Raw genomic sequence first — 25,902 nt, forward strand, 5'->3', positions numbered from 1 at the left:
TTCTGTGTAAAGTCAGAGAAGTTTACTTACAGCTTTCCTCCTCCCACATTCCTGCACGGCTGCGAGTGTTTCAAGACAAGTACCATATCACAGCATAGGTTCATGGAACTGCTAGTGCAGCAAACCCTGAAGGCATGGATATAAAGCAAACAGCAATAATAAGCACACTTGAGTCGTATCTGCCTAAAACTTAGTGCCAAGGTTGAAAGCAGACAGCAGAACTACTCTGCAGTTGATTTAGTTACCTGATCTCCAAGGGCTTCACAAGAGAAGACATAAATTATCCTGGTTTTTCAACCCTCATGCAAGTGAAACTCTTAATGAATACGAGAGTGGACAAGTAGCATATATCTTCTATGAGCTAATTAACAAAGCGGCTATAAGGGATCCTTTGAGGAAAGCAGGCCTTAAAAGTAATGGTTTTGTGGGTGTAATTATATAGGATTGTGCTAGGATGTGAAGACTGTACAATGACGGCCTCAGTGTAAATGTGACTGAGGCTTCCCACACTGGTACGAATATTTATGCCTTTCTAGGTAAAACAGACTCAAAGAAACCATAAGGACTTTTCTCACATATTTAAAGTTAATTCAGTCTTTAGCTGAATTGAGGCTACAGTCCTCAGCACCTTCCAAGTTTCACACTGCGCACGGGAATATAAGTACTCCCTCCTTACCTAGGTATTGCCACCCAACCAAAAGAAAAATAAAAATGAAAAGAAAATAACATTAAAAAAAAAAAGAAAAAAAAAGTTCTGGTCACAGCAATTTCTCTCCCCCTGCACGTAATTTAATAGCCCTCATCTGTTCATCTAATACAACAGTTACAAATCTGGCATGTGATCCAATGGACTAATCATTCAGAGACATGACTACAGTCAGCACTGTTCATTCCTCCCAGCATCAAAAGCCCTAAGCAGGGGATGGTGCTGATTAGTCACAGCTGAAGACTTTAGAGCCTCAACATGCTAGTTTAGTATTAATTTTCACCTAACTGGAACAGTGCAAACATTCAGGAGAGGGAGGAATAGTTAAAGGATGTTTTCAGGCTTATTCCCAACAAAATTAAACTGAGCCAAGCAGGAAACAGTCTGTGCAGTCTGCCACAACACGGAGATCTCAGAAGGGAAGCAGAAGATGCCCTTCCCATTTTCCCTCCGCAGCCCATATAAGGGGCATGGCCCCAGGCAGATTTTCTGCTCTTCACACAGATACAGGCACCAAGGTTGCAATCCTGGGAAATCTGTTTGAGCCCCACCTCCCTCTGAAGCCATCTATATTTCACCCTTGGTTTTCAATTGAAAAATCCGTAGCATTTCATGCCTGCACATGTTCGAAGCTGCCCCAGTCTCAATGGGACTGAGTGGTTCTAGTTTTAATCTGGCTGGGATACAAAACTGAGATGCGGCACTCTGTCCAGTACTTGTGCTCAGAAAAAGCCCAGGAAACCCCAACTGGCTTTACAAGCAAAATGCAGTTGTGTCTGCCATTTTCCTGAAACACAGCTTGTAGAGGATGTGGAGCTCACCTTCCCATGTGAGCTCATCTAATGGCTAGAGAGCAGGTAGGAAAGAGGGGGTGAAACTATTATTTGCTTTAACTGAGGAAATGCAAACCTAACTCAGGCTGCAGGCTGTGTGGGGTAGGAATATCTTCTCTTGGAGCTGCTTTGACAGCAGACTCCTGGAGCAGAGCAGTGAGAGCGACCAAAGGTCAGCAGGAACTTTGCATTGAAACAGAGGCGATGTTAGTCCTTGTTCCTCTTCAAAGTATTTTGGTATTTTAGCACCCTTTGACTGACTAAAATACAAAAGCAGGCCTTACAGGAGGGCCAGAAGACAGGTTCTTCCCTCAAATCCTTTTCCACCCTTTCAACAACCTAATCACCAGTTATGCTTCCTCTTCTGCTCTCTTTCAGTTAATGTGGAATTACTCTATACACAGAGTTGCAACTTCAGCTTATATGTTGACAGTGCCCCTCCGACAACACTAAAAAAAAAAGTGTATCACCTTACATTCATATTGCAGGTTACAGCACTCTTCTAAGAAGGAGGAGGAATAACTCCCACAGGTGCAGAAGGGCATTAAACCCAGATCTTGTACTTTTTGTGTGAACAGCGATGAAGAAATAGAGGTAGCCAGACCATGACCTTTTTGTTGTACTGCAATGTTTAAAGAAGAGCAAGTCTACTTGCTCTTCAGGACAAAATCTGTAAAATTCAGGGCAAAAGCTGTAAGTGCATATGGTGAGGCTTAAGATCCTAAGCAGACAGAGACTTCTTTCCAGACCTGACTAATAGGCTGGGATTGAAGAATGACATTAAAACTCACCCTGTCCTTAGTGTTCCCTGTTGATTAGACAGCTCTGCTTGGTGGTTCCAGCTTTACAAGCAGACCTAAAGATCGAATACCTGCTTCTGGATTCATTCCAGTAATTCAGTGGCTAAAAATGTTGATCTGTAGCACTTTAGGTGCCTATATTTTTGACTGGTTCCAAGTTCTGCACTGAAGTTCCTGCATTAAAGGGTCACAATAAAAACAAGTTTATAAAAAAAACAGATCTTAACGTCTTCCTAAATGCAGTTATTTTCTGAAACTGACAGTTTAATTAATTTAAGCATTTCACTAACATTTTGTTAAATTTCAAATTAACAGAACTACTCTGCAGAAAATTGCATTACACCCAGCTGCAGTATCACTACTGAAGTGTTCAGCACAGTAATATTAAAGCAAAGGTATACTTTGATATTTTGAGTCAAACGTGGCATTTTCCTGACCTGCTGCTGTTAATCATTTCAAGCATATGTTTACACGGCTGTTTTTGCCAACCCACTTTCAGCTGTCACCAGCCCCCACAGAAGATAATAATAAACACCGAGTACACCCACAAAGAGGTAACTGAGAATGGGTCAGATGCATAGAGAGGTCTGGAAGCTCTGAGAACATAAACCATACAGCCTTCCTAATTTTCTGTCATACATCTCAGACTTTGACCCAACAACAATATACGGTGTTGATTTTCAGGTGCAAATTTTATTGTGGATCATAACAAAGGTTTCAGAAAAAAGCACAGGAAAAAAAAATCAGCAATAGTGTGTCTCTTACTTACATAATACATAAAATATGTTCTGTGGAAGCTACTAATTCTGCAGTTGAAGGCAATGCTGCTTAATTTAAACTAATCATTATTTTCAGATACACATGTTAAGAAGCAAATTTTACAAATATTTTTTTCTCAATTAGTTTGATATTCAGAACCAAATATTTCAATGACGCTAACATTGTTGAAGAGTGTGTAGTACTAAACTGTTGGACAGAAAAGAAAATCTCATTAATGCAATAAGAAATAGTCACACAGAAAATACTGTCAAAATACATAGCCCTAGTGAATGTTAAATGACTCAAAATCTCTTTGGAAAATCTGTGGATGCTGAGGTATGCATAATTTTGGAATTTTGGTGCTGCTATCTCAATTTTTCATATAATCCATCAAAACAAAATACCTTTAAATAATTGTAACTTTCTACCAAGGATTTCTTCAGCCTATAATTGTACTTCCATTGTGAAGAGAAAACTCACCCTTATTCTTATAGTAAAATGACAAAAGTCTACTGGGTAACAGTGTAGAAAAATCTTGCAAGAGGTCTTTAAGGCACTGTTGTCTCTTTGGGTGCCTGGCACACACACAGGCCATTCATGAAGGCTGTTTTGACAGGAAGACAGGAATAACAAAAACTAGACCTAAAGCTAGTATTTAGTATACTAAATATATATCTTTTACTAATGAAATAAAACCCATTACTTTTAAAAGCCATTCTGCCTTACAACACTGTGGCTTGCAGTAAGGTATGTGCTAATCTGAAACATGAATTTAAAAAACACACTTTGAGAAAATAAGTAAGAATGGAAGTCAACCAAGAAGCATCTACCTCAATCAATATAGTCTGCCTGAATGTAAACCATTCCCAAGTACTGTAACCCTCTGTAGAACAGAAAGGGCCAAATGCTCTGTTGATTTAACGCCACTGGTTTACATGGAGATATGCCGGTCAGCAAGTTGGTCCACAGTCAACTGAAGTAGATTAGGACCTTGTCCAGTACTCACTGGTCCATTTGAATTTCTGAACAATGCAGCTGCAAGGGCTGCTGCCCCCTATAACAGGAAGATGTCTATTGACTAAGAAATGTAAGAACTAGGTATTCTGCAGTCAGCTCATTTAATAAGAAACTTATTTCTTATTAAAAATAAATTTCTGCACCTGTTCCCCATTGGAAATATAGAGCAATCCAATTCTGGACTTTATGTATGTCTCAGGTAAAATTATGCAAAGATTCCTTCAATACCTTTTTTCCTAGGGCCTGTTCTTTGCGGCAACTAAATGTCAGCTGGGAAAGAAATCTGAAAGGAGTTGACCTCAAGATACTAGGAATTCAGGTAATTATTTTGACAACTTCTTTGTAACATACTATTAAAGAAGCTGTAGCTCCCCTTTGAAAAAAAATAACAGCTTTGTGTGGTTGACAGAGCATACCAGGATCCATTGGTAGGGGATGCCTATCTCCAACCACAAAACCAGTCTGGATACCATATTGCTGGATGCATAGAAGTCAGAGAAGCACAGAAAACTCTGTTCTTTCAGCAGTTTCATAATGCCCCAGCAGCAGCAATGTTTACTGTTTATTTGTTACTCAAGGCAGGCTACTAATCTGCTAGTTTTCGGTGTATTTAGCTGCCTGTGGGCCTTCATATGACAGAGCACAACAGACAAGCAATTGGTCTGGCAGATGAGATCCAAATACCACCATGAGATCTTAAGGCCATGGCTTAGATGCATCCTACCTGACTTTAGAAACCTAGCCAAAATGCTGAGATAGCAGCCTCCAGATCAGAGGCTCCCTCTGGGACCAACAGCGAAACTGTCCTCTCCAGGGGACTGTTCATATCTTGCATGGGCTAAATCCGTTGATTTGGATCTATTTAATCATTTAAAGTAATTATAAATAAAACCAGGACTGACCTAAAACTTAAACAACTTATATCTTAATATAAACGGTGAGGAAAATTCTGCATTCAGCTGTACATCAGTATACACTGCTGTGTATCAAGAATAAAAGCATCATAGGTGTTCAGCAGAATTTGGCCCAGCTAACTGAAGATTTCACTTTCCTGAAGGAAGGAGCTGACCTACATTGATTGCTGAAGATCAGACTGTCTACAGTAGTATTCTATATTTCTATAATATTCTGTATCAAAGCAATAAATATTAGATATAATCTGTATATTAGATTTCATAGTTATCTGATAGCTATTTAAATCTACACTGTCAAAAATATAAGCAGTGACCCACTCCTACATGGCAGCATATACTATTTGTGTGAACGTGTTAAAACTATCATATGGGTCTATATATACATAGGACACTTGTTTATATAGCAGATTTTATTTTACACAAATTCTTACCATAGGATAGATAATTGTGTAAAGGTTGGATATTGTTTAAATGTTTCTATGTTCTGCATAACTGTATTTCAGCATGAAGATTTCATCGTTCTGTCTCAGTTTCTTGTTTTTAAAGGACGGAAAATGGAGTCTGACAGACTTCACAATCTCCAGTAGTGCTATACCAATATAGCACAGGAATACCTATTTTCAAGTCCAGACATAAACCAGTTTCATTGTTCCTAACCTCTTTCCTTTACATATATAAATCTCCTCTTTAAAGAAAGTGCACTCCTGAAAACAAGGGCAATCAAAATGTTTTGGCATTACTGAGATGTAAAAGAATATTTCAGCTGAGCATGATTTGCAGAAAAACCATCATACAGTTTTAAATTAACAATTACAACTACTACAATCTAGGTGTGCAAATGAAAAACTTACATGTAAAACACTAAAACAAGCTGAAGTTGCTGCTGGTATATACATGAGAAGTTCTGTCTCAGTTTGCTCAAAAAATTCTTCGCTAATTCCTATCATTTAGCTCCTTGGATATTAAAGATACAATGAAAACCAAGGTCAAAATGTCCAGTTATTGACCTGTGTAAAAGGCAAATAATTGTTATTTTCTGCACCTCTGATTTCAGAAACTCAGTTAAAAATAGAGGTAAAAAATATTTTAATAAAGATATTTAGAATGCTTATTACAATCAGATAACAATTTCTGAGTTCAGAGAACATCCAGGTATTGTCCTTAGAATTAAATATTGACTTCCCTTTGGAAAAGTTGATATTGACTTCTCAAAGTAATAATTTCTGTGGCCCCCCAACAGTAGTCAGTATCATCTTGTTATTAAACATCAGTTAGTGTTCATCCAAGACAAAACATAACTGCTTGTCTTCCCTTTATGCTAATGTTGCACTGGAAAACTCTACATTAAAAAAAAAGAGCCCCAGAAAACTGAAAAATGTGTAAAGCTTTATATACTACGTAATGTATAGCTGTTATTGACTGCTCTTGCCAACAATGCATTTCTTCAGACGAACAGACTCAAGAGCTGACAGATTGCTTTCCCTTTCACCTATGCCAGTTCTGCCATAACTGGATGACTATTAACAAGTCTCCTTCCTGCACTAAGCAGTCCAAAGATTTCTAAACAGTCATCCTTACTGTGTAACCCAGGATCCCAAGAATCTATGATTGCATTGGAACACTTGTTTTAGAAAGGTATCTAATACTAACATCAAGACTTCTAGCAAACGGTTAATTTACTCTCAACTTATGCTACTGCAGTTTTTGATGATTAACATTCGTGTCAGGCAGTCTCTATTAGCTTCTTTATGGAAACGTAACTGGTGCTTGATATCAAGTCTAAGGGAAGGATCAACTCCCATTTCTCTTTTGTGTCTTTGTTAAGTTAAAACCATGCTTGGTTACAATTAGAAAAAAGTACTCTTTATAGCCATGTAAAATGACAAAAGAACTTTACGCTGTAATGGAGTCTTTGCAGATGGGAGTAGTTTTGACCTAAAAGCAGTGCTTTTGTATCTGAAAGGCTGCAGGAATGTTTCTGGAAAATAAATCTTATTTTTTGTGTTGGGCATTATGCAGCAAAATACATTCATCATAAAATCAACCAAAAGGACAGATTCTAAATCCCTGTTTAGCAATAAATCTATACTTGCAACCTGGTAATCCTGTGTTTAAACTACTAAAACTAAAAACAAGCTGTTCTTTTACTTTCAATACTATGTAATAACACAAATATTATAGGGAAATCATATTATACCGGTGTGTTTTCCTGAAATGTGTACTGTGCAAAAAAGATCTCTTCCTCAAACAAATCCAAGTGACAAGCTGCAAAATGTGCTTATGCAGAATGCTGAGTAACACATATTTAAAGCAGAGTATCACATTATAATAAGTCTAAAGGAATGAGTAGCCACTTCAGTTTGTGCCCATAAAACTCAAGCCTAACAGCACTGGAAATATAAATTAATCAGGTTAAGTGCTTGAGAAAGTCTCTTCTTTTTAGCTGCGAATTGAACAAGAGTATTTAACTGTTTCTCCCTATGCATATTTCCCATAATTAGAACGCAACCATCTTATCATGGATTGAAAATCCTCAAATTAGAAAAGATATAAGTAAAAAATATTAAAATAGATACACAGTGCTGAATCTTCCTATGATTGACTCCAAAGGCTGATCTGAATAAAAGTTACTAAATCTTTTTTTCATTCCTGCTTCACCTACTACAAAACAGTGTGAGGAGAGTCATTACTGAGACATGAATTCTCCCAGATTATACCCAAATACCTTCCTGCAAACTTTTTAATTCATAATTTATATTAGCTTTAAATCTACTATGAAAATAGTAGTGCAAGAATAATCCATTAAAAATTCTTCAGATAAATTGTTTAGTTCCTTTTAGGATAACGATGCAGAGGAATATCGATGAAAAATACGCTAGTTATGATCCTTTCTTTCTAACGCTCCTTTACGTCCCAAATCAATTCTTCACTCCACGTTCCTGTACTTGGTAAACAAATTGTACAGTACTCTCAGTGTAGACTTCAAGTCACAATTTACAATATCTAGAAAAAAAGACAAGGGGGAAAAAAACATTAGTAACTTAATTAGCCCAAAAACATAGTCAGAAAAAGCTCCTCTTCTCTACTCCCTTTCCTTGCTCAGATCCATATCCATGAACAGTAGAATCACAAAGATAGTAAGAAAGAGCAGAAACATAAATAAAGCACAGTTTTCAAACTGGCAACTCAAAAATCCTTATTTCAGACACTTTCAGTTAGGGATACAAGTGGCTAATGGCGCTGATGTAGAAATGCAACCAAGGTTTAGATGCCCACGAGACAAATTGTGCTTAGGATACACGTACTTGCATGACTGAATCTTCAGTCGCTTGTGGCTGAAAAGTAGTAATTTTGAAAAAATTATCAGGCAGGAACCAATGGAACTCTTATGTAAGAATTGCAGGACTTGGCCCATTCTGGGCTGCAACATCCCTTACTAGGCCTAATTTCAGCAAGATAGCTAGAGGTAAGTTTAAATTTTCTAAGGGATCTAAAGAAGCTAGGTACACAAGTGCCCCTCAAAGATACTTCTGAGAATGCTTTGGGTTAGCTGATGCACATGGCTGAATGAGTCCTTAGAAACTCAACATCTAAAGTAAAGGATTTATATGAAACAAAAAGCTAATGAATACCTGCTGTTTCCAAGAGAAGTTGTTGAGAAAGTCAATATTATTTCACAAGAAATCTATAAAACAAACTGACAACTACTACCGCAGCATTCTATGCTAGTGCTTCAAGGAATATTCAATCTCAAGTAGGGACTCAGATTTGCCCTCTGAAAGGACAGACTAGAATAGAATTAGAATTGTCCTATCTCTTTCTGCTGATTGTATAGGAACTCAATCTCCTAACTTTAGTTCTTGGAATTGGCCATGAAGGTGTAAAGCAGACAGGCTGCATACTCCTGTTATCTTCAAAACCTCCGAGTAAGCCTAGTAAATTGTGTATATAATCATCAGATAGTTCTGCCATTGTGTTTATCTCCACTGAATGTTTCTCACAGATTATGAAGGGGTTATACTTTGAAGAATGAATCTAATCAAACCTATGCATGATGCCCCAAAGTATGCAAACTTTGAAGAGCTGAAGATATTACCTACATGGCAAACTGGCATCCATGGACAAAGGGTGAAAATACTCAAAGCTAAATTTTATGCTGAGCCTATGCATGGTCATGAAACCACAGCCACATGGTTTTCTGTCTCTTAACAGATCAGATCAAAAATGCTTGGTATTAAATGAAGAGAAAAATGCCAAAAGCTACAGGAAGGACACACTGCTCCCACAACATCATGTTGTACTCTGCAATATTGTTTGCTTATAACTCGGGATATTTCCTCTTCCTGGCCAGCAGCAAGCTGCGTAACACCTTCCTCTCACAATATGGAACTTCAAATGAATAAAGAGGTAACTTTGACAGGTCTTTGCAAAGTTACCAGAAGACTCCACCACCACAACAGAATTCCACAGAAAGGTCCAAACCAAAAAGAAGCACGCTCCTGAAGAAAGATGAGTTATTTCCATTGCTACATGTGTTTGACCAACACACATAACATTTTACTGCTTGCAATTTTCAAAATGAGAAACTTGAATTTGGCTTTGATGTACACATTTCAAGAAGTAATCTGAAAAGCTCAAACTGCAAATGAAATCGTTATAGACTCAGTAAATTAATGTTCTGGCCATTTTTAAAGTAAAAGGCCACAGAAAGCTTTTTAATACCTTTTCAATTATATTGCAAATAACCCAAATAAACTGTTGACCCCATAAAAATCATTGGTTTTCATACTCATTTACTTTACCGGATTCTTTTTTCCACTAAATATGTTTTTCATATTCTAAAGCACTTTTCAGCATATTTTTTCCTCAAGACCTCAAAGAAACAGTGTAGGAATTTAAAGAGTATTTAGTATACACATTTAGGGTAAGATCCTTTTCAATACTCTTTTGCTCACTGGAAATTTTAAGCACGGGCATTGTGCCCAATGTAACAACACATAAAACAGATGTGTTTTTCCATTCACATTGGGCAGGAAGTTTCATATTAAGCATTGAAATAATTGCACAAGAAATGTCTTATATATGCTGAAATATCCTTATGGCTTGATTTATACTGGAAAAATTAGCTGTCCCCTAGCGCAATAAATACCTGAAAAATTAAATGCCATAAGAATTTTAACCTCCATGGGGAGTACGGGATCATACATACTCTCTGTTTTAGTTGGATCTCTAGATTTCACTATTTCCCCCTTCTCTCTTCAACTATTTCAAACATAAAAGTTTGTGATACAGTCACCACTGATTTAGTTAAGCATGGCTGTGGATAAGAGTTCAAGCAATCAGAAGAAGTGAAAAAATAGACTGGGTAGCTCCCATTAAATGCATAGACAGCATAGGCTCAATACCAACATATTTTGTGTGTGTGTGCATATGTCTGCTGCTGTTATGATATGGAAGTTGGGAGGGATGGAAAAATAAGTGGAATGGAGCAGAACTTGATTCAGTGATGTGTGCCTGAATCTCCAGAGAGCCCTTACCATTACAAGTAAAACTCTGAGCATTAGCTTGCATCAACTCCTCAGGGAATGACAATCGCATATTACAGCAGGAAGACTGTGCGCACCATAGCACGTGAATCTGCAATGGGTCTTTAAAACACATATATATTGATTACTATTATAGGTTACCAGAAGAAGCCCACCTTCCACCCCTGTTGGGAAGACTGGAGCAGAAGCTGCACGGCCAGCTCCTGCATGGTAAGAAGTAGTAACTTCTCATGGGAAGAACCACAAGAGCACCCTATAAAATGGTGAATCAAGGGCCCTATATCCAGGCCGAAAAGCTGGATTTAAACCCTGTGTTTGTATGAGCAAACAGGAGTGGAATTCTGGTCCTGTTAAAGCCAGCAGCAAAACCTTCACCTTCCCTGAAGACAGATTTTACTTTCAGTCTCTAGCTCTAAATCTAATTTAAATATGCATGATTATGTCCTGCATTCAAAGGCAGTTACGTGACCATTTGAAATTCTTCTTCCACAACATCTACCTCTTTTGTGAAAATCTTGTAAATTACACTGTAATACTTGAGGTTTAGTATGAAGATGTGAGACGGGGGAGAATGGAGCAATTCATACCTGCCAGTGACACCATTCACAACGGTATTCTTTTTCTTTCAGTAAATGCCTGAGTATTACTGCCTGGCCATTCAAGAAAGGAAGGCTTGCAATATTTGAAGAAGCATATCTATCAGCCATTTAAAACACAGAGTTACCTGAGCACTTCAAAAAGGATCTTGCCTGTTGCTCTTGGGTTAGCATTTTAACCTTCATTTAGCTATACCATAATACTATGAGATAAGATCTGGATCCAACGCAAATTTTTAAGGAGATGATACGTATATATAAAAAGAATGGATACCTTCTGGTCTTGGCTTTGGTTTTTCCAATCCACCATCTTGCATTAGCTCAAACGCAAAGGATACATTGAGGACCTAGTAATAGAATAAAGGTAGTCATTACTTTGAACTATATACAGTACAGTATAAATGGTCAAAACAAGATGTATTTAAAGCTGCAGACCCAGATGCTCAGAAGGAAAAAAAACAGTCAGGGCTCTGTGTATCAATGGAAGATCCGGTCCACGGAATCCAGACAATCCATTGTTTTGTTTTGTGGTGTTTTTTTTTTTACCCACCAAAAAAATTACCTACAAGTAAGCATAGCCCACCTCCCTCAAGTTTAAAAATTGGACCATAATGGGCCATGAAGTGCTCTTGCCTTGAATAAAGAGCTGAACTGCCTGGACAGCAACAGACACTGAGGTAATGGTTGGCATTAAAATGACACATCATACATATCTGTCTTCATGCTTCAGAAAAACATGAAACCTTTCAAATCTTAAATTCTTGGATTTTGGGCACAAAAAATCAGTTCTGTCATCAATTCATGTGTATAATTCTTTATACACTTAATGAACACGAAGTCTGGTTCAATGACAGCATGCCCGCCAAAATCAGTTAATACTTACTAACCACCCCATCATTAATATAATTTTCCCTTTTATTCTGGATAAGCATTAATATTGAGATCTTAAAAATGCTTGGAAATCGTTACCCAGTACAGTCCTTTCTTGATTTCAGCTGTTTACATCAAACTTATGTGGAAAGTTTGTGTCATCCTCGTACTACTAGACATGTTTATATGCTTGTTCTTAACAGGAAAATGAAATATAACTACCTTTTGTTCAAAACTATCAGGAGTCAAGAAAAAGCTGTGCAGAGGAACAAAATAACCTTCTAGGAGACCCATTAGCAGGACTAAGTACACACCATCTGCAAACTGTAAAAAAGACATTTCTCAGTACATTTTCTGAAGAATAACTCATTGCTTTGCTTCATGAACACAATATATATTGTCTAATGCAGAATTGTCAACAAACCACTAATACAAATATTTTAAATTGAAACTAAAAGATCTCATCTCACTTCTTTGATTCCTTTTATTTAGTTAGTACGTTCTGTTATGGCTTCTCCAAAACTGATCTAATGCTAAAACACACATGTAGAATAAAGTTCCTGGAGAGAGAGGTGGTCGGTGGCTTTGATCTATGCCTTTGCTTTCTCTTCTGCTTGTCGTGGGGAATCAGAACAGCCACCTTTCAAGCTCTCAAATAGCATGCATTCCCTGAGCAGAGAAAAGCAGACTGAAGGTGCAATCTCATGACTGCACTGAAATTCAGTATATAGGAAGAAATACAGGAAAAAAGAATCATCTTCATCCATGTTCTGCAAGTTTGTGTCAACCTAATTTTAAGTGTATGTAATTACAGATAGAAGATATCCAATTGCTATGATAGATGTTCATTTCTGCCTAAAAAAACCCAGCAACACCCTTAAGATTTTGTTGAAGGCCTCTCACTCTTACTGCTGTGGCATCAGGTCTTTCAGTGCACCGAGACATGCTCACAATCAGACCGAGTTATCTGAAGCAACCCACCAACTTCCTGAGGTAGATAATTTTCTTTCAACTAAAAGAAATACGACCTCTCATCTTAGGGAATACCATTTCGGATAAACGCTTAAGGGGTTTCTCAGTACATTTGAATAAAACATTCTTTCCAAAAGTAAACAATGCAATAAGCAGGCATAGGGAACACCTTTCTGAAAGTCCCTACACATTATTTCCATTGAAATCTTAATTTTACCTTTGAAAAATCTCTATCAGATTGATAGCTATTTAAATAAAACAGAGATTCTTAATAACTTGAATCAAGACATAAAATAAAGCCTGTCCTGAAGACACCTGGGTTTTTTTGATAGTGTGGATACATCCTGCCTGCCTGACTTTATAATTTTCTTATGATAACTGCTGCAATTGTTCACATGGGGAGGTATTAATACAGCAGGATTAAGCTTTTCTTTTAGGTTCTTTCCAGCCAATTGAGCAGCTAAGAACAAGAAAGAAGACCATGTCCCACATTATTTCTGTGGTGCAATCAAGCCTGCAGCTCAACTGTACAGCTGCCCATACACTTGAGTAGCTTTAGTCTCAAGAACATATCCCACTGAATAGAGTCATTGTAATCCCATGCGACTGCATGCTTGTGTAAAGGTAGGCAGGAAACAACCGTTCAGCTCAACGTTGGATCAAACCAAGCAAACAGAGTTCTTTCCTGACCAAAACAAGCACAGGTTCTGCTTACAGCACTTGGCAGTGCCCAAGAGGTAGCGTCTACTAATTAATTTTTATGCTAATGGAAGTACAAAACTGTTTTAGATAAATTTAGCTGCCCTCATGATTTCTCTGCTTAATTGGTGAGGGTCTTCTTCATACCAGCATATTCAGAATTGAAGGGTTTCCGCTGAAATAATATCTTAGAGTTCAGTCAATAACAATTCAATGAAATTTCTGGATAAATTTAGGGGCATAGTTCACAACATAGCACAAATATCCCTCCCCTTTAAGAAAGGCTGTAAAATCCTACCTGGGTCTCCAGTTCAGTGACCTCCAAATTCAATTTATTGAGATGTTTGTTCACAAAGGTGATAAGAGTCTGAAATATAAAAATAATGTGGTGAAGACCTATTCAGTAGGGCAGCAGTTCAATACGTGCAGTATGAACTTCATTCAGAAAAGAATCTGCATGAGTGAAGAAACTGTAACACAATTTTTAAGTTTTAAAACTGAAACATGACACGAAAAAAAAAAAATCTTTTTTTTTTCCCCAAGAATGAACAATAGAAATAAAATGAACGTGATGTATATAAATAAAAACAAACCGTTTAAACGTTGTAACTCTTCAAAAAACCCTTCCAGCAGACTATAGGGAAGTGGGTAATTGGACTCCATTCAAACCTGGCAGCAGCCTAAATATTCCCAGGTCAGAGCCTTGGCAGCTGTAAACTGGATACCTCTTTGGCATCAGCACACTCAATCTACCTGTTGGGCTCTGCACTTTGTGAGAACTTCTTTCTGATGGAAACTTTGATAACTACATGTTGTTCTGTGTTCCAAAGTTAAGTTCATGTTGGTAAACATTAATAAAAAAATAACATTACAATAATGAATTTGTGTATTTGTTTAAGCATAAAGCTTAATTGTATTTAATGTATGCAAACTATACCAATTATATATTATTTACATACACACTCACTACATTATGTACAAACAGATACACGCAAGCACGCATATGCACACGTTATGTATTTTAAAAATAAAAACCTTCCAACCTTTTTCACTACATTGAGCTTGTCTGGAGCATGGTCAAATAAAGTATCAAATGCATCTCTTTCTGAAAAACATTCAGAGATGTTAATATACTGAGCAGCAATTGTCCAAATGCCGAATAAACACTTCTAAAGGCATATACTCATTTAAGGCAACAGAGTCAGCAAAAGATTTCAGTATAGTCTCTTTGTATTCCAAGTACCACGTATTTTGCATACCGCTTTCTTGCTACAAGCTGCTAGCATCTTATTCTCTATTATTTATACAAAACACTATTTTCAAGTAGGATTTTGATTACCTATAATCATGTTTCTCAAAAATGAACAATGAATGGTATCTTTATCTATAAAATCTTAAGCAGCCAGATATAGGGAGCTAAGTAACCAAATCATTGTGTGCAGAAGAACGTGAGTTTACATCTAGAGTCACTACATCTACAGAGGAAGATTTTCCCCATGGGCCACTGACTACATTGTGGTGTACTGTATTATTAACCACCTCAAGCAAGCTTATGATTACACAGCTGCAATACAATCCTTTCTATAGATGATTTTGGGCCATTCTGATATGCATTTTAGGACATTATCAGCAGGACAGGCAACCTAGGGTAGCTTGACTAGAGTGCTACTGTAGTCACCTTCTGAAGAAAACAGGAAAAAAAAAAGTAATGAAAAGGCATCAGAGCCTTTTTTGAGCAATTTCCATTTCAATAGTCATCTGAATGATAGCAAATAACTCTACAAAAAGCTACATTCATATTCCTCATTATAAAAATGCTAGAGTAGATCCAAAGGCATCTGTGGAAGGCAGACTTGACACAAAGTAAGACTGATCAGAGATATTACTGGGAAAAGAGGTCATGCATATAGCCTTTTAAATCAGCTGTAAGCCCACCATGGAAATAATGCAAGAAGCAAATGCTAAATTCTTGGTAGGACTCCACCTAAGACACTCAGATGAGTGTTTTCTGTTGGCCAAGCATTTGGCCAGTCTCTATGCTACCAGCAAGACATACTAGGCACAGGAACTTGCATGATGTTTAGGCCTGCTGAATAATGACTCGAAGTCATTAAAGTGTAAGTAGGTAACGTATGCAAGAATGCCAACGAGTTCACCAGTTGGTTTATGATAAGACATCATTTCATATTACGCTGGGAACTTCTCACCATTAATACTATTACAGTAGTGTTCTGCAGGTTAAACCACGAAGCACCTGCAAATTAACATGTGCTGAAAAGCAATGAAATGTGTTTTAAGGATGGTCATACTGATTGCAATGCTTTTTTTTCCTTTTGTTAATTGCCACAATAGCCTGTGCTGCATATATTTACATATTTTCCAGGGCAACTCGAAATCCTCTACTTTCCTGCAGTTTGATCAAATTGACCACCCATTGCAGAACTAATGCATCCTTTGGCTGCCTCAAGAAAACTATAATAATCAAATAAACTTACCATGCCTTCCTGATAATGCCCTATAACAAAAAGAAAACAAAACAAAAAGAACAAAACACAGTTATATATAGTGTAAATTTGCCGCAAAAGAAAACAGCATATATGGCCAGATCTTCAGCTTGGTGCAAACTGGAGTAGATCCATGGAATTCAGAAAACCTCCATCAAGCTACTCCAACTGAGAATTCTAGATTAGTCTGGAGTCCATCAGTATAGTATCTCCTGGCTTCACTAAAGTCTCATGGGTGACCAGATCTCAGATTTCCTACTATTGAACCAAATCAACACACCTTGCCTGAGTGAAGAAGGCTTTTTCATGTTGATTTTGCAAAAAATTTTCCCTTTGCTTTAAAGATGTATTTACCACACCAACTACAATACAACTGCAGCCAAAACAATGCTTGGACTGGGTTCTTCAAGACTGCAGCATTTTGCTCCAGTTGATACCTCATATAACTATTACACATGAACAAATTCATAAAGATTAATAACAAGTCAATAGTCCAGCTTCTCTACATTCTGTTAGAAACTAGGATATTCTGCTAGTGCTTTCTGTTGGTTTGGAATAACTTTTCTGCTATAAATTATTTGGTGAGATGACATGTACAGGGCTTACTACTGTCATTTTACACCCCCAAAGTTCAAACACCTAAAAACAGTCATATCGCATTCTTTTTGAAAGAATCTAGTTCTCTATCAAATAAATAACAACATAAAGGAATAAGGCATTTCTTGCTTGTTTGAAAGATTTTTGAATAAAATAATAAGAAATAATACAGAAATAAATTAATAGTAGATAGATATAAACCAGTTTTTTAATATCTTCACTCTGTCTTCTCTTTTGTCCTGGTCTCCTGCTTTTAGTTCCCAGCTCTGTGTTTCCTCACCCTTTTGTATTTTTAGATGCATGTTTGCAGCTCTTGAAAAGGCTAAAATACAGTCACTGGCTGATGCATCATCTTCCTTGGAATCCCAATACCGAAATCTAAATATCAGCAAATGTTTGAATTTCTGAGACGCATCTGTGTTCAATTACTGAACTGCTGGCAAAAGTGGTGTTGACATACTCAGTGTTACCAGTTATTTCCTCTTGGATTTGCCGAGACTGAAGGATTCCTTCTCGTTTCTGGAAAACATAAAAAAGTGACATTTTTCTCAGTAAAGTTTAATGCTTAGGGTACAGTAAAAATTTATTTGTGATCCACAAACAATCAGATAAGAAACCTGCAAAATACAGTTTTTAAAAACAAACTTACAGTAATACTTTATTTCACCTTGCAAGTATTTCAGAAAACTCTTTTGTACACTGACAAGAAACTTGAAACTCCACCTGCAGAAGGAAGCATTTCTTTTCCTTTCTCCATTGTTCTTAATTCACTTTTCTTTTAAAGGCCCCAATTCAGCAAGACATTTGGAACACCTAAACACATACGTAAGTATTTCAGCAGAGGTATGTCTAGTGAGTTGAATTAAACCTTGTATTTCAATGAACAGCTTGGCAGATAGCGCCCATGCTTCTCTTTTGCAAAAATCTCTCTCCACACTTTCTTTTTTGCCTCCATGTTTTCCTTTTCTGACTTCTCTCCACACAAAGAGGTCTCTTTCCTTGTGATGGAAAACCAAAATAGAGGACAACCCAACAGCCTGCTCTAGACCCTTGTCATCTTTGTGTTAATACATGCATTGACTCCAATGTTCTTCAGATGTGAGAAGCCCTTTGTACATGGTGGTGAGTGGCCTGTGTCTAGAAGCTGTACACAAAATTGCAGAAGCCAACTCAATCAGCTGCTACTTGAGTCAGTTGGAAAAGGAAGGAGTTTAAAGATTTGATATTGTTTCCAGCATGCTGATCACAGTCATCTGGTGGCAGTGTAAATACCGCACATATGTTTTGCCTCTCTTTGTGTTCTTTCTGTTAATTCTATTCACTGGAATTAGTAAAATTTTGCAATACAGAAAGAAAAAGTCAGGCAAATGCTGACGACTGCATGTAAAGTCTAGACATTAGGCTATTATTCATGATTTTTCACTCCCTGTCATACAAGGAAATGAGAAAAATGAATTTATGCTGGTCCTAGCCTTGACTTCTACATGGAAAAGAGAAAGCAAAATAACCTTTTGGAAAAGCCCTTCATGGCATGTGAACTGAGGCTGCTGCTCTCCCCTGCCTTGGACAAGACAGCACATCCCCACCTGAGGCAGTCCTCGGTGTATGATGTGCTGAGGATTTGGCCAGGCTTGAGTCTATTACTTCTATACTGTGTTACTAAAATATATGAGGATCAAACTTACTTTCTGCAAGACAGGCATGCATGACACCCCCCTGGGTCACTCCACACTGGCACTTGGAGTAATGTGAACTGTCTTTTTAGCTAGATGATAGTTTCAGGGGTTTTGCACTATATTTTTAAAGCCCTGTTACTAAATATCTTTCATATGGTTAAAAATGCATTCAGGGAGGACCTTCGAACATTAAAAAGACAGACTGGAGTCCAGTGTGTTACATACTGAAACAGGGGGCACTGAACAGCTGCCAAGTCATCTTCTCTTACATATCTTGAAAATCTGAAGAAAAACTACATTATTTAGTGCTATCTTCATTTCTAGCGTGTGCAGACAGCAATAAACACTTGCACTTGAAGTTACAATCTAGTTCATGCTACCTCACGGTAGAATTCCACTCCGTTTAGAATTTTTGTTTGTTTTTCCCTTTGCTGCAGGGAAAGGAAACTTTTATTTCCTCCCGATGATGGTGCATGCATACTCCCGACGGAAGTGATGCCTTCTGGAGCAAAAGCCCTATCACTCTTGTCTCCTAGAGGACTTGACCATCATAGTAACGGCAACTGTACTTCTCAGTGCCCAGTCCAGCGATACTGGAGAAGAAAAAAGCCTTCTAATACTCTACCTGCCCTCTGCAAACATGCACAACTAGCCTAAAACATACTCCAGTACCGATATAAAACATATTTCCCTTTTTGGTAAACTGCAGTTAACAACAATAGGAATTCTGCACCTTAATCCTATTGTTGGGGGAAAAAAACCACAAAAAAACCAAAAAACCCCACAAGACATCAAGCCCTAGTTTTGTGCCTGGCATCTGACCACTAACACTAATGGAAATTCCACACTGCCCAAATACCACATGTATCCGCTGGACACTTATTTGACTAGGACATGTCAAGACAGACTTTCCTAAGCGTTTGATTTGTAAAAATACTGGTGAAAAAGTCCCAATGGTAACAGTTGGAATGGACCTTCGAAACACCAGTCTAAGCATCCTTTCTGTGAAGGCTGCTTCCCATACATCTTTTGCACTTTAAGAACCTTCTACCTCAAAAATTGACTCTAACACTGATGTCACCTGTTGTGACGTTTGTTTTATAGTAGACAGAGAATGACACAATATTCCTAAAAATACAAAGAAGTGCTACTGAGGACTGAAAGACTGTTCAGCAATGCTCCTTAGAGACAACAGCAGCTATAACTGAAGTAACAAATGATAAAAATGAACATCTACTATTTGAAAGTCACTGAGAAATGAGGCATAAATTAAGATTCCCCATTAAAAAGAAAAGATGGATGCAGATTCCAGCGACACAGAAGACTTTATTTGGACAGGCTTGGCATCTTCTTCCCTCCCAGCTGAAAGACTCCACTAAGGGCCATGAAAGGTCTTCCTAACCACTTATCACTTTAAATTTGCAACTATCCCTAGAACAAAAAAATACATCTGAAATTTGGGTAACATGTCTGGAAACAGAAAGGGTCTCTCTTCTTCATGTCTCTTTGCATCAGCCATGTGTCAGCAGTTTTATACAACTGAGGGCCAACTGCTTAATTTCCAACACAAAGTCCCATTCCAGAAAGCTTCCCACTATTTGAATGGGTTTTGCCTACGTATTGTTGCTATCTATTTCATCTGGAGGATCATGTTTTATAATTGCCCCACCAAGATGAAATACAGAACTATTCTGGAGCTTGAAAGAACAAATACATTTTTCATAGGTTCAGAAAAAGACTTCTTGGGGAACCTGGAGGCAATGCTGCTCGGAAACACTTCAGACCTTCCCAGGGCTTTCAGAGAGGCAGTGGGACCAACGATCTCAGATTAAGCTTGTGATCTACACCTTCTAATCTGATTAATTTCCTAGATCTGCTTAACAGTAGTTTATGCACCCAAGAATTGCTGTCCCAGCGCTCAGAATATGCTGAAGCCATTCTGGCTGCTCTGCCAATGCATTCTTATACTCTCTGACTTACAGGTCAGGTCTTGCACACAAACAATCCGTCATTTAACCATTTGTGGACGGCAAAAATAAGTAATTTTTAAAGAGAGGCAAAATGATAGCAAGATGCAGCTCTCCACAAGGCTCTAAGTTGTTGTTTCAGTAGAAATGATCAAACAAAGCCTGGGCTTTATTCAAAGTTATTCGTTCTATTAGTACGGAAGGAAAAGAAAATAATATATCAAAATAGCTACAAAAGGTCCCACTATCACTTTTTTCCCCAGATTTCACATTACTCTCATTGCTAACAGCTTTTGTACAAAACAGCCAAAGGAAACAAACTTTCATAAGGACTGTGCTGATTACCTGTTGGGCATGAGCACATTTTTTGTTTCAGAAATATCTTTGTTTCTATTTCAATAAACTATACCCAGCCAACACCGCAACCCTCACTTTTTATGTGTTTCTAAATCTTACAAAATCATGAAATTAATTAGGGTAGTCTTCCCTAAAGACTTCATAGAAGTACTCAATTTTATTATTTCTCTCTCTCCCAATCCCTTTATCAAACTGTATAGTAGAATTTAAAGCCAGCTACCACACAGTCTGTTGAGTTTCCCTAGGCATGACCTTACTTTACAAGAACATATGAAGGTTTAGAACATGAGGTGTGCAAGTTTGAACACTAAATTAGGCTTTAGGATCTGCTGTTTGTTGATTAAAACTTTCATTGAGTTCAAAGGGTATGTCATGAATTATATAGAACCAATCCCACAGGACATGAAAGATTTAAAAAATAAAAGCAATAAACCCATCCACCATGAAATAAAAAATGCCTCAAATACAATTACAGCAAGAATACTGACCCCCACCCTATGTTAACAGGAATCAGCATAGCCCTGGTGTTCCACTGACTGCCTTTCACCAAAGAGTGGGTCTGCAGGACAAAATCTTCTGCAACACTACTCAGATACCACTCTGGTGCAACTGCTTTCTCTACAATTCACTGGCGCCTGAGCTACAGCTGTGTAGCTAAGGGGCAAAGCAGTGAGCCAGATTCTCCCACTACTTATTGTTTTTAAATTGGTTTATCTCTACTGACTTCACTGGCTTTGCTGTTGAACTACATTAGCCTATTAAACAAGAGGACAATTACATCCATTGATTTCAATGGGAATTTTGTCTGGACATACGGAATAATAGCAGAATGCAAGATCTGGTTTTTTATTTTAAGACTGTGTTCTTTTTATGGTTTTGTTTCTTATCCCAAAGATGCCCTGACTGCTGCACTCCTGATTTCTTAAGCTGTTTTTGGTAGAACTTTGAGATAAACCAGTGTAACTAATATATTTATAATAGCTAAAGGAAAGCACTTCAAAGTTATGTTCCTTTGAAGCCTTAGACACATAAGTGCAGATTTGCTGGGGTTCTCTTTCATCCTCTGTGAAGAAACCCACGAAGCGGAATCTGAGAGTCAATGAGTCATTATCAGGCATCAGTGATACATCTACCAGAGATCTCCTTCTGATTTCTCCCCAAATTACAGAACTTGTCCAATTTGAATGCTGGAAAAAAGGAGTGGTTACTTTCTCAGGTCTGCCCCATAGATTTTTCAGTCATACAAAACTTGAGCAATAGCTCTTTGCACCAGATACTTCAGGGTAACATCAGTTAAAACACATAAATAAAGACGGTTACAGTGTGAAAAATAAAGACCAAGTTAATTGGAGAGAAAGAAAAGCACATTAAATGGGAAGAGGCCAAATAAGATAGAGCAAGCATAAGACCAACTGAAAGAAGAATGATGGACAGAGTAACAAGAAGAGTTTGGATGGATGAGGCTCGAGTAAGGAGACTGGCTGACAAAATATTTAATTGATGGGGGTTTTTTGCATGCTTATGAGAAAGCCAACATTGTAATCAGACTAAATTAGCATGCACAAGGCTGAAAAAGAATCTTTAGTCACCTAACGTGAATCTGAATGTAATAAACAGTGACAATTCATCATCCAGTGCCAAGAATGATTTGAATCTCTACACAAGTGAGAAGACCGTCAAAAATGGGAAAAATAATGTTTCTAGATATCATACTGGGTGATAAACAAACACACTCCAACAATAATAATGCTTCGTATATTTTTAATGTCAGAGTCTGGTCACTTCACAATCAAAATAAGATATTCTGAGCCACAGCTGAATCTGGGAAAGCACTTCTGCCTTTTTCTGGTTGAAGCATTGTCAGCAGGGCAGACGCATGGGTGTTTCTTGTCAGCCAAAGAGACACACGCATGCCTGCCCAAACAGAAACTCTAGACAGCATTTTTCAAGAAGCCACTCAGTCTATTTCACAACACTACCAAGAACTCTGTAGCACCCCTCTTACCTGCACAACCACCACCTGAATGGATACATGGTCTGGGAGTCTGATTGGTGCTCGGAAGTACTGTGACAACGCCACCAGAAGATGAAGTATTGCTACGAGACTTTTAGCATGAACAGCTGAAACAGATATTAAAAGCACAAGTAACAAACTGCAAAGTAACTAGGGCACATATTTTTACTGTTTAGGATGTAGGGATCATGGGACTCTTTTCCTCTTGTCACCTGGAGTCGGAGGGCACTTTTAAGGCACCCCTCCTTTACTGGTCTCCTCCTGCTCAACAGGTCACGCAAATGCAGCCCAGTCGGTAATACGCGTCAGCACCAAAGTGTTACTTTTTGCAACATGACTGGATGCCATAGGCTTGTATAGATGGAAATCTAAAGCTAATTCAAAAGCCAGATTTCATGTACAGCAATTTAAGCGCTCTCTCTGCATTCTCCTTGCCTTTTCCTTTATTCCCTTTTTTTCAATAAGGATTTATGGACTCTCAGAAAGATATTTTTGTACTCATAACATGCACTTATTCATTTTTAAGTGTCACAATGTCTGCAGGATGATAAACGAGCCTATTTTGGCAGAAGCCTTAAGCAATAACTTACTAAACGCAATGACTCAAACATTCCTCATGAAGTTGTTATAGCTCTTGTTATTGAAGCCTTTTCACAGCAGGTTTCATATGGGTAGTTAACACTAACATGACTTACAAGATATCAAAAGCCATACTGTAGGAAATCTTTAATCAAGTATCAAACCATTGGCAAGAAAGTGAAAAATTTCTAATTCTTATTATTGCCTTTCTTCTTCTGTTTTTGCATTTATAGTCTTCCCCAGAGAAGTATTCCTAAATGATCTTTGATAGCTACAGTACAGTGCACTTACGTTTTTTGTACTTGAACTATCCAATAACTACTACCTTACTTCACTGGTAGAGCAGCACCAGATTCACTAAAATATCCTTCTTCATTATCGTCCAGTGCAAGTCTCAACTATGCCATGGAGATACCCATTCACACAAAATGCAGCATCGCTGTCAAGCTTTGCTGGGGTGTCAATGATATGGATGAGGTGTTTTAGCAGAACACTAAAAAGATGTCTGTCTGCCTAGCACCGGTGTGTGCTACAACTGGCTCCAGCTGCTGCTGTCTATCTCCACTTTAGCTCTACAACACATGTAAAACATTAAATTAAAACTAGAAGTTAAATTGTCAGGCCACTCCAAACACCCTGCCTCCAGCTGCCTAACAGAGAATGGAAAAAACCTGGGGGGGAGGCTGACGAGAGATGGGGGCAGAAAACTCAGCGGGACCACACAAAGGGGAAAGTCAGTTATGCCTCGTTCACTCTTACTCCCTCGAGCTCTTTCTCTCTCTCTCACTAACTTGTTGTGAGTGGAATGGGATACCAAACAGCTCAGCTCAAGGCAGGTATAAGAGACAGGGAAACTGCTATATACTGGTCAAGCTATTCACCAGTGTGAAACAATTCTGGACACCAAACTCAAAACACATTAAGAGGCCTAATCTTCTAAAACTGCCGACAACCTGCTTTCTGCAACACATATGCACTAAAACGTCTTGTGCTGGGCCACTGAGGGCATTTCTATTAGATATTACTATGTTCATTTTAATACAATAAAACAGAAAGGGTGCAAATCTAATCTTGATGAGAGTTCTGTAATCCAGATCAGTGGTTCACATTTAGCCTTCAATGATCAGAAACATTATTCATATTTGTGTTGCAAATTTTACACAAATCAAGACTCCTAGGACCTAACTCTCCCTCTGCCTATCTACTATGTTTATGCAGGTACTTGCCCATTTCAACAAACCAATTTAGTAACAGAAAATTTAAGCTGGTGTGCTTATGGACTCAAGAGCAGAAATACCATAGTTTGATAAACTCTGAAAAGACAGCTTATTTAAATCAGAGGCTGAGCACCAGTAAAGAGGGTAGGGTGTACCACACCTGCATGTGCCCTGCAGAGCAGCTCCTACCATAAATACCAGGTTTCAGCCTTCCCTTATCATCAGATGTTTCAGAACTTTAGATAGCAGCTATAAACTCTTGGCTGTCCACAACTGGGAACAGCACAGAAAACACACAACTTACAGTCAACGTTCCATTTAATGCTTCTTGGAGGCAGTTTAAGGGTTTCATTGATCTTTTCAAGCACTGTCTGTAGCTTCTGTTTCTGAGCAATTTCAGACTGAGTAACTTCAGCAACATTCAGCTTCTCACTTTCAAGTTTTTCTGAAGCGATAATAGAAGAAAAAACCGAAGAAAAACCATTGTCAACTGCACAAAAAACACAAAGACATCCCGTGCACCCAGATGTACATTCAAGAGATATTAAGACTTCCTAGTTTTAAAATTTTCTGGTTTTCCTTCCAGAGTCTCTTTTCCCCACGCTTCTGAACTCCTAAAGATACAGTTCACATTTTCCCTTTATTTGCCCATTGCCAAGGGGAAGGCAAAGCATTAAAGAAAGCCACGCTACTGGCTAACAAATATTTCTGCAACTCCCTTTAGGGAACACCAGTTTCTGAGGTAAGGCCTATTACTTCTATTGCTACTGCATAAAGTATTTCTGTATGCAAGTGGCTTGCACAGCAGCCTGTCAAAACTAGGAAACAGATACCAGCTTTAAGATTATTTATTTCATCAGTCTCAGCCTCCCAGCTGCTCCCTTGGACTCAGGAGATTTAAAAATTTTACTTGGCCCATTTGTGATAAACGTGAAGTGACACCATATTCACGGAGGTGGAAGACGCAACCAAGAAATACAAACAAGTATTTCTGGAGGTATAAAGCCAACTAAAACCTTGGGCAATTTCTTTCTGTGAAACCACAGCTCTTTCATGCACTCAAAATTTGCAGTAGATTTTAAAATACTTTATGAATTGGTTTGTTAATAATTAGTACAGACTGATGTACTAACTAACTAACAGACTGCTGCACTAACAGGGCTTAGTGTTTACCATTAAATAGTAAGCAAAGAAAATTTAGCAATAAAAGCTCTCTGATAACAACACCAGAAACAAAATGCTTGGTCGCCTATCAATTTACTTCTGTAACGAGTATCTT

General features: G+C 37.9%; 1 protein-coding gene across 1 annotated transcript in view; it reads right to left on the minus strand.

Annotated features, from left to right (window-relative positions):
- Nucleotides 1-3,012: 3,012 nt before the first annotated feature.
- PARVA (parvin alpha) overlaps nucleotides 3,013-25,902 on the minus strand; it is a 70,424-nt gene continuing 47,534 nt past the window's right edge. Inside the window, exons 5-13 of the mRNA XM_075425961.1 lie at nucleotides 24,928-25,068; nucleotides 22,819-22,934; nucleotides 17,274-17,332; nucleotides 16,208-16,227; nucleotides 14,756-14,817; nucleotides 14,011-14,079; nucleotides 12,264-12,365; nucleotides 11,446-11,518; nucleotides 3,013-8,032 (exon numbers count right to left, since the gene is read on the minus strand). Coding sequence (XP_075282076.1) covers nucleotides 7,956-8,032; nucleotides 11,446-11,518; nucleotides 12,264-12,365; nucleotides 14,011-14,079; nucleotides 14,756-14,817; nucleotides 16,208-16,227; nucleotides 17,274-17,332; nucleotides 22,819-22,934; nucleotides 24,928-25,068 — 719 coding nt within the window. The 3' untranslated portion in view covers nucleotides 3,013-7,955. The remainder of the gene's footprint in view (nucleotides 8,033-11,445; nucleotides 11,519-12,263; nucleotides 12,366-14,010; nucleotides 14,080-14,755; nucleotides 14,818-16,207; nucleotides 16,228-17,273; nucleotides 17,333-22,818; nucleotides 22,935-24,927; nucleotides 25,069-25,902) is intronic.

Source organism: Opisthocomus hoazin, chromosome 7 (assembly GCF_030867145.1).
Source record: "Opisthocomus hoazin isolate bOpiHoa1 chromosome 7, bOpiHoa1.hap1, whole genome shotgun sequence".
NCBI lineage: Eukaryota > Metazoa > Chordata > Aves > Opisthocomiformes > Opisthocomidae > Opisthocomus > Opisthocomus hoazin.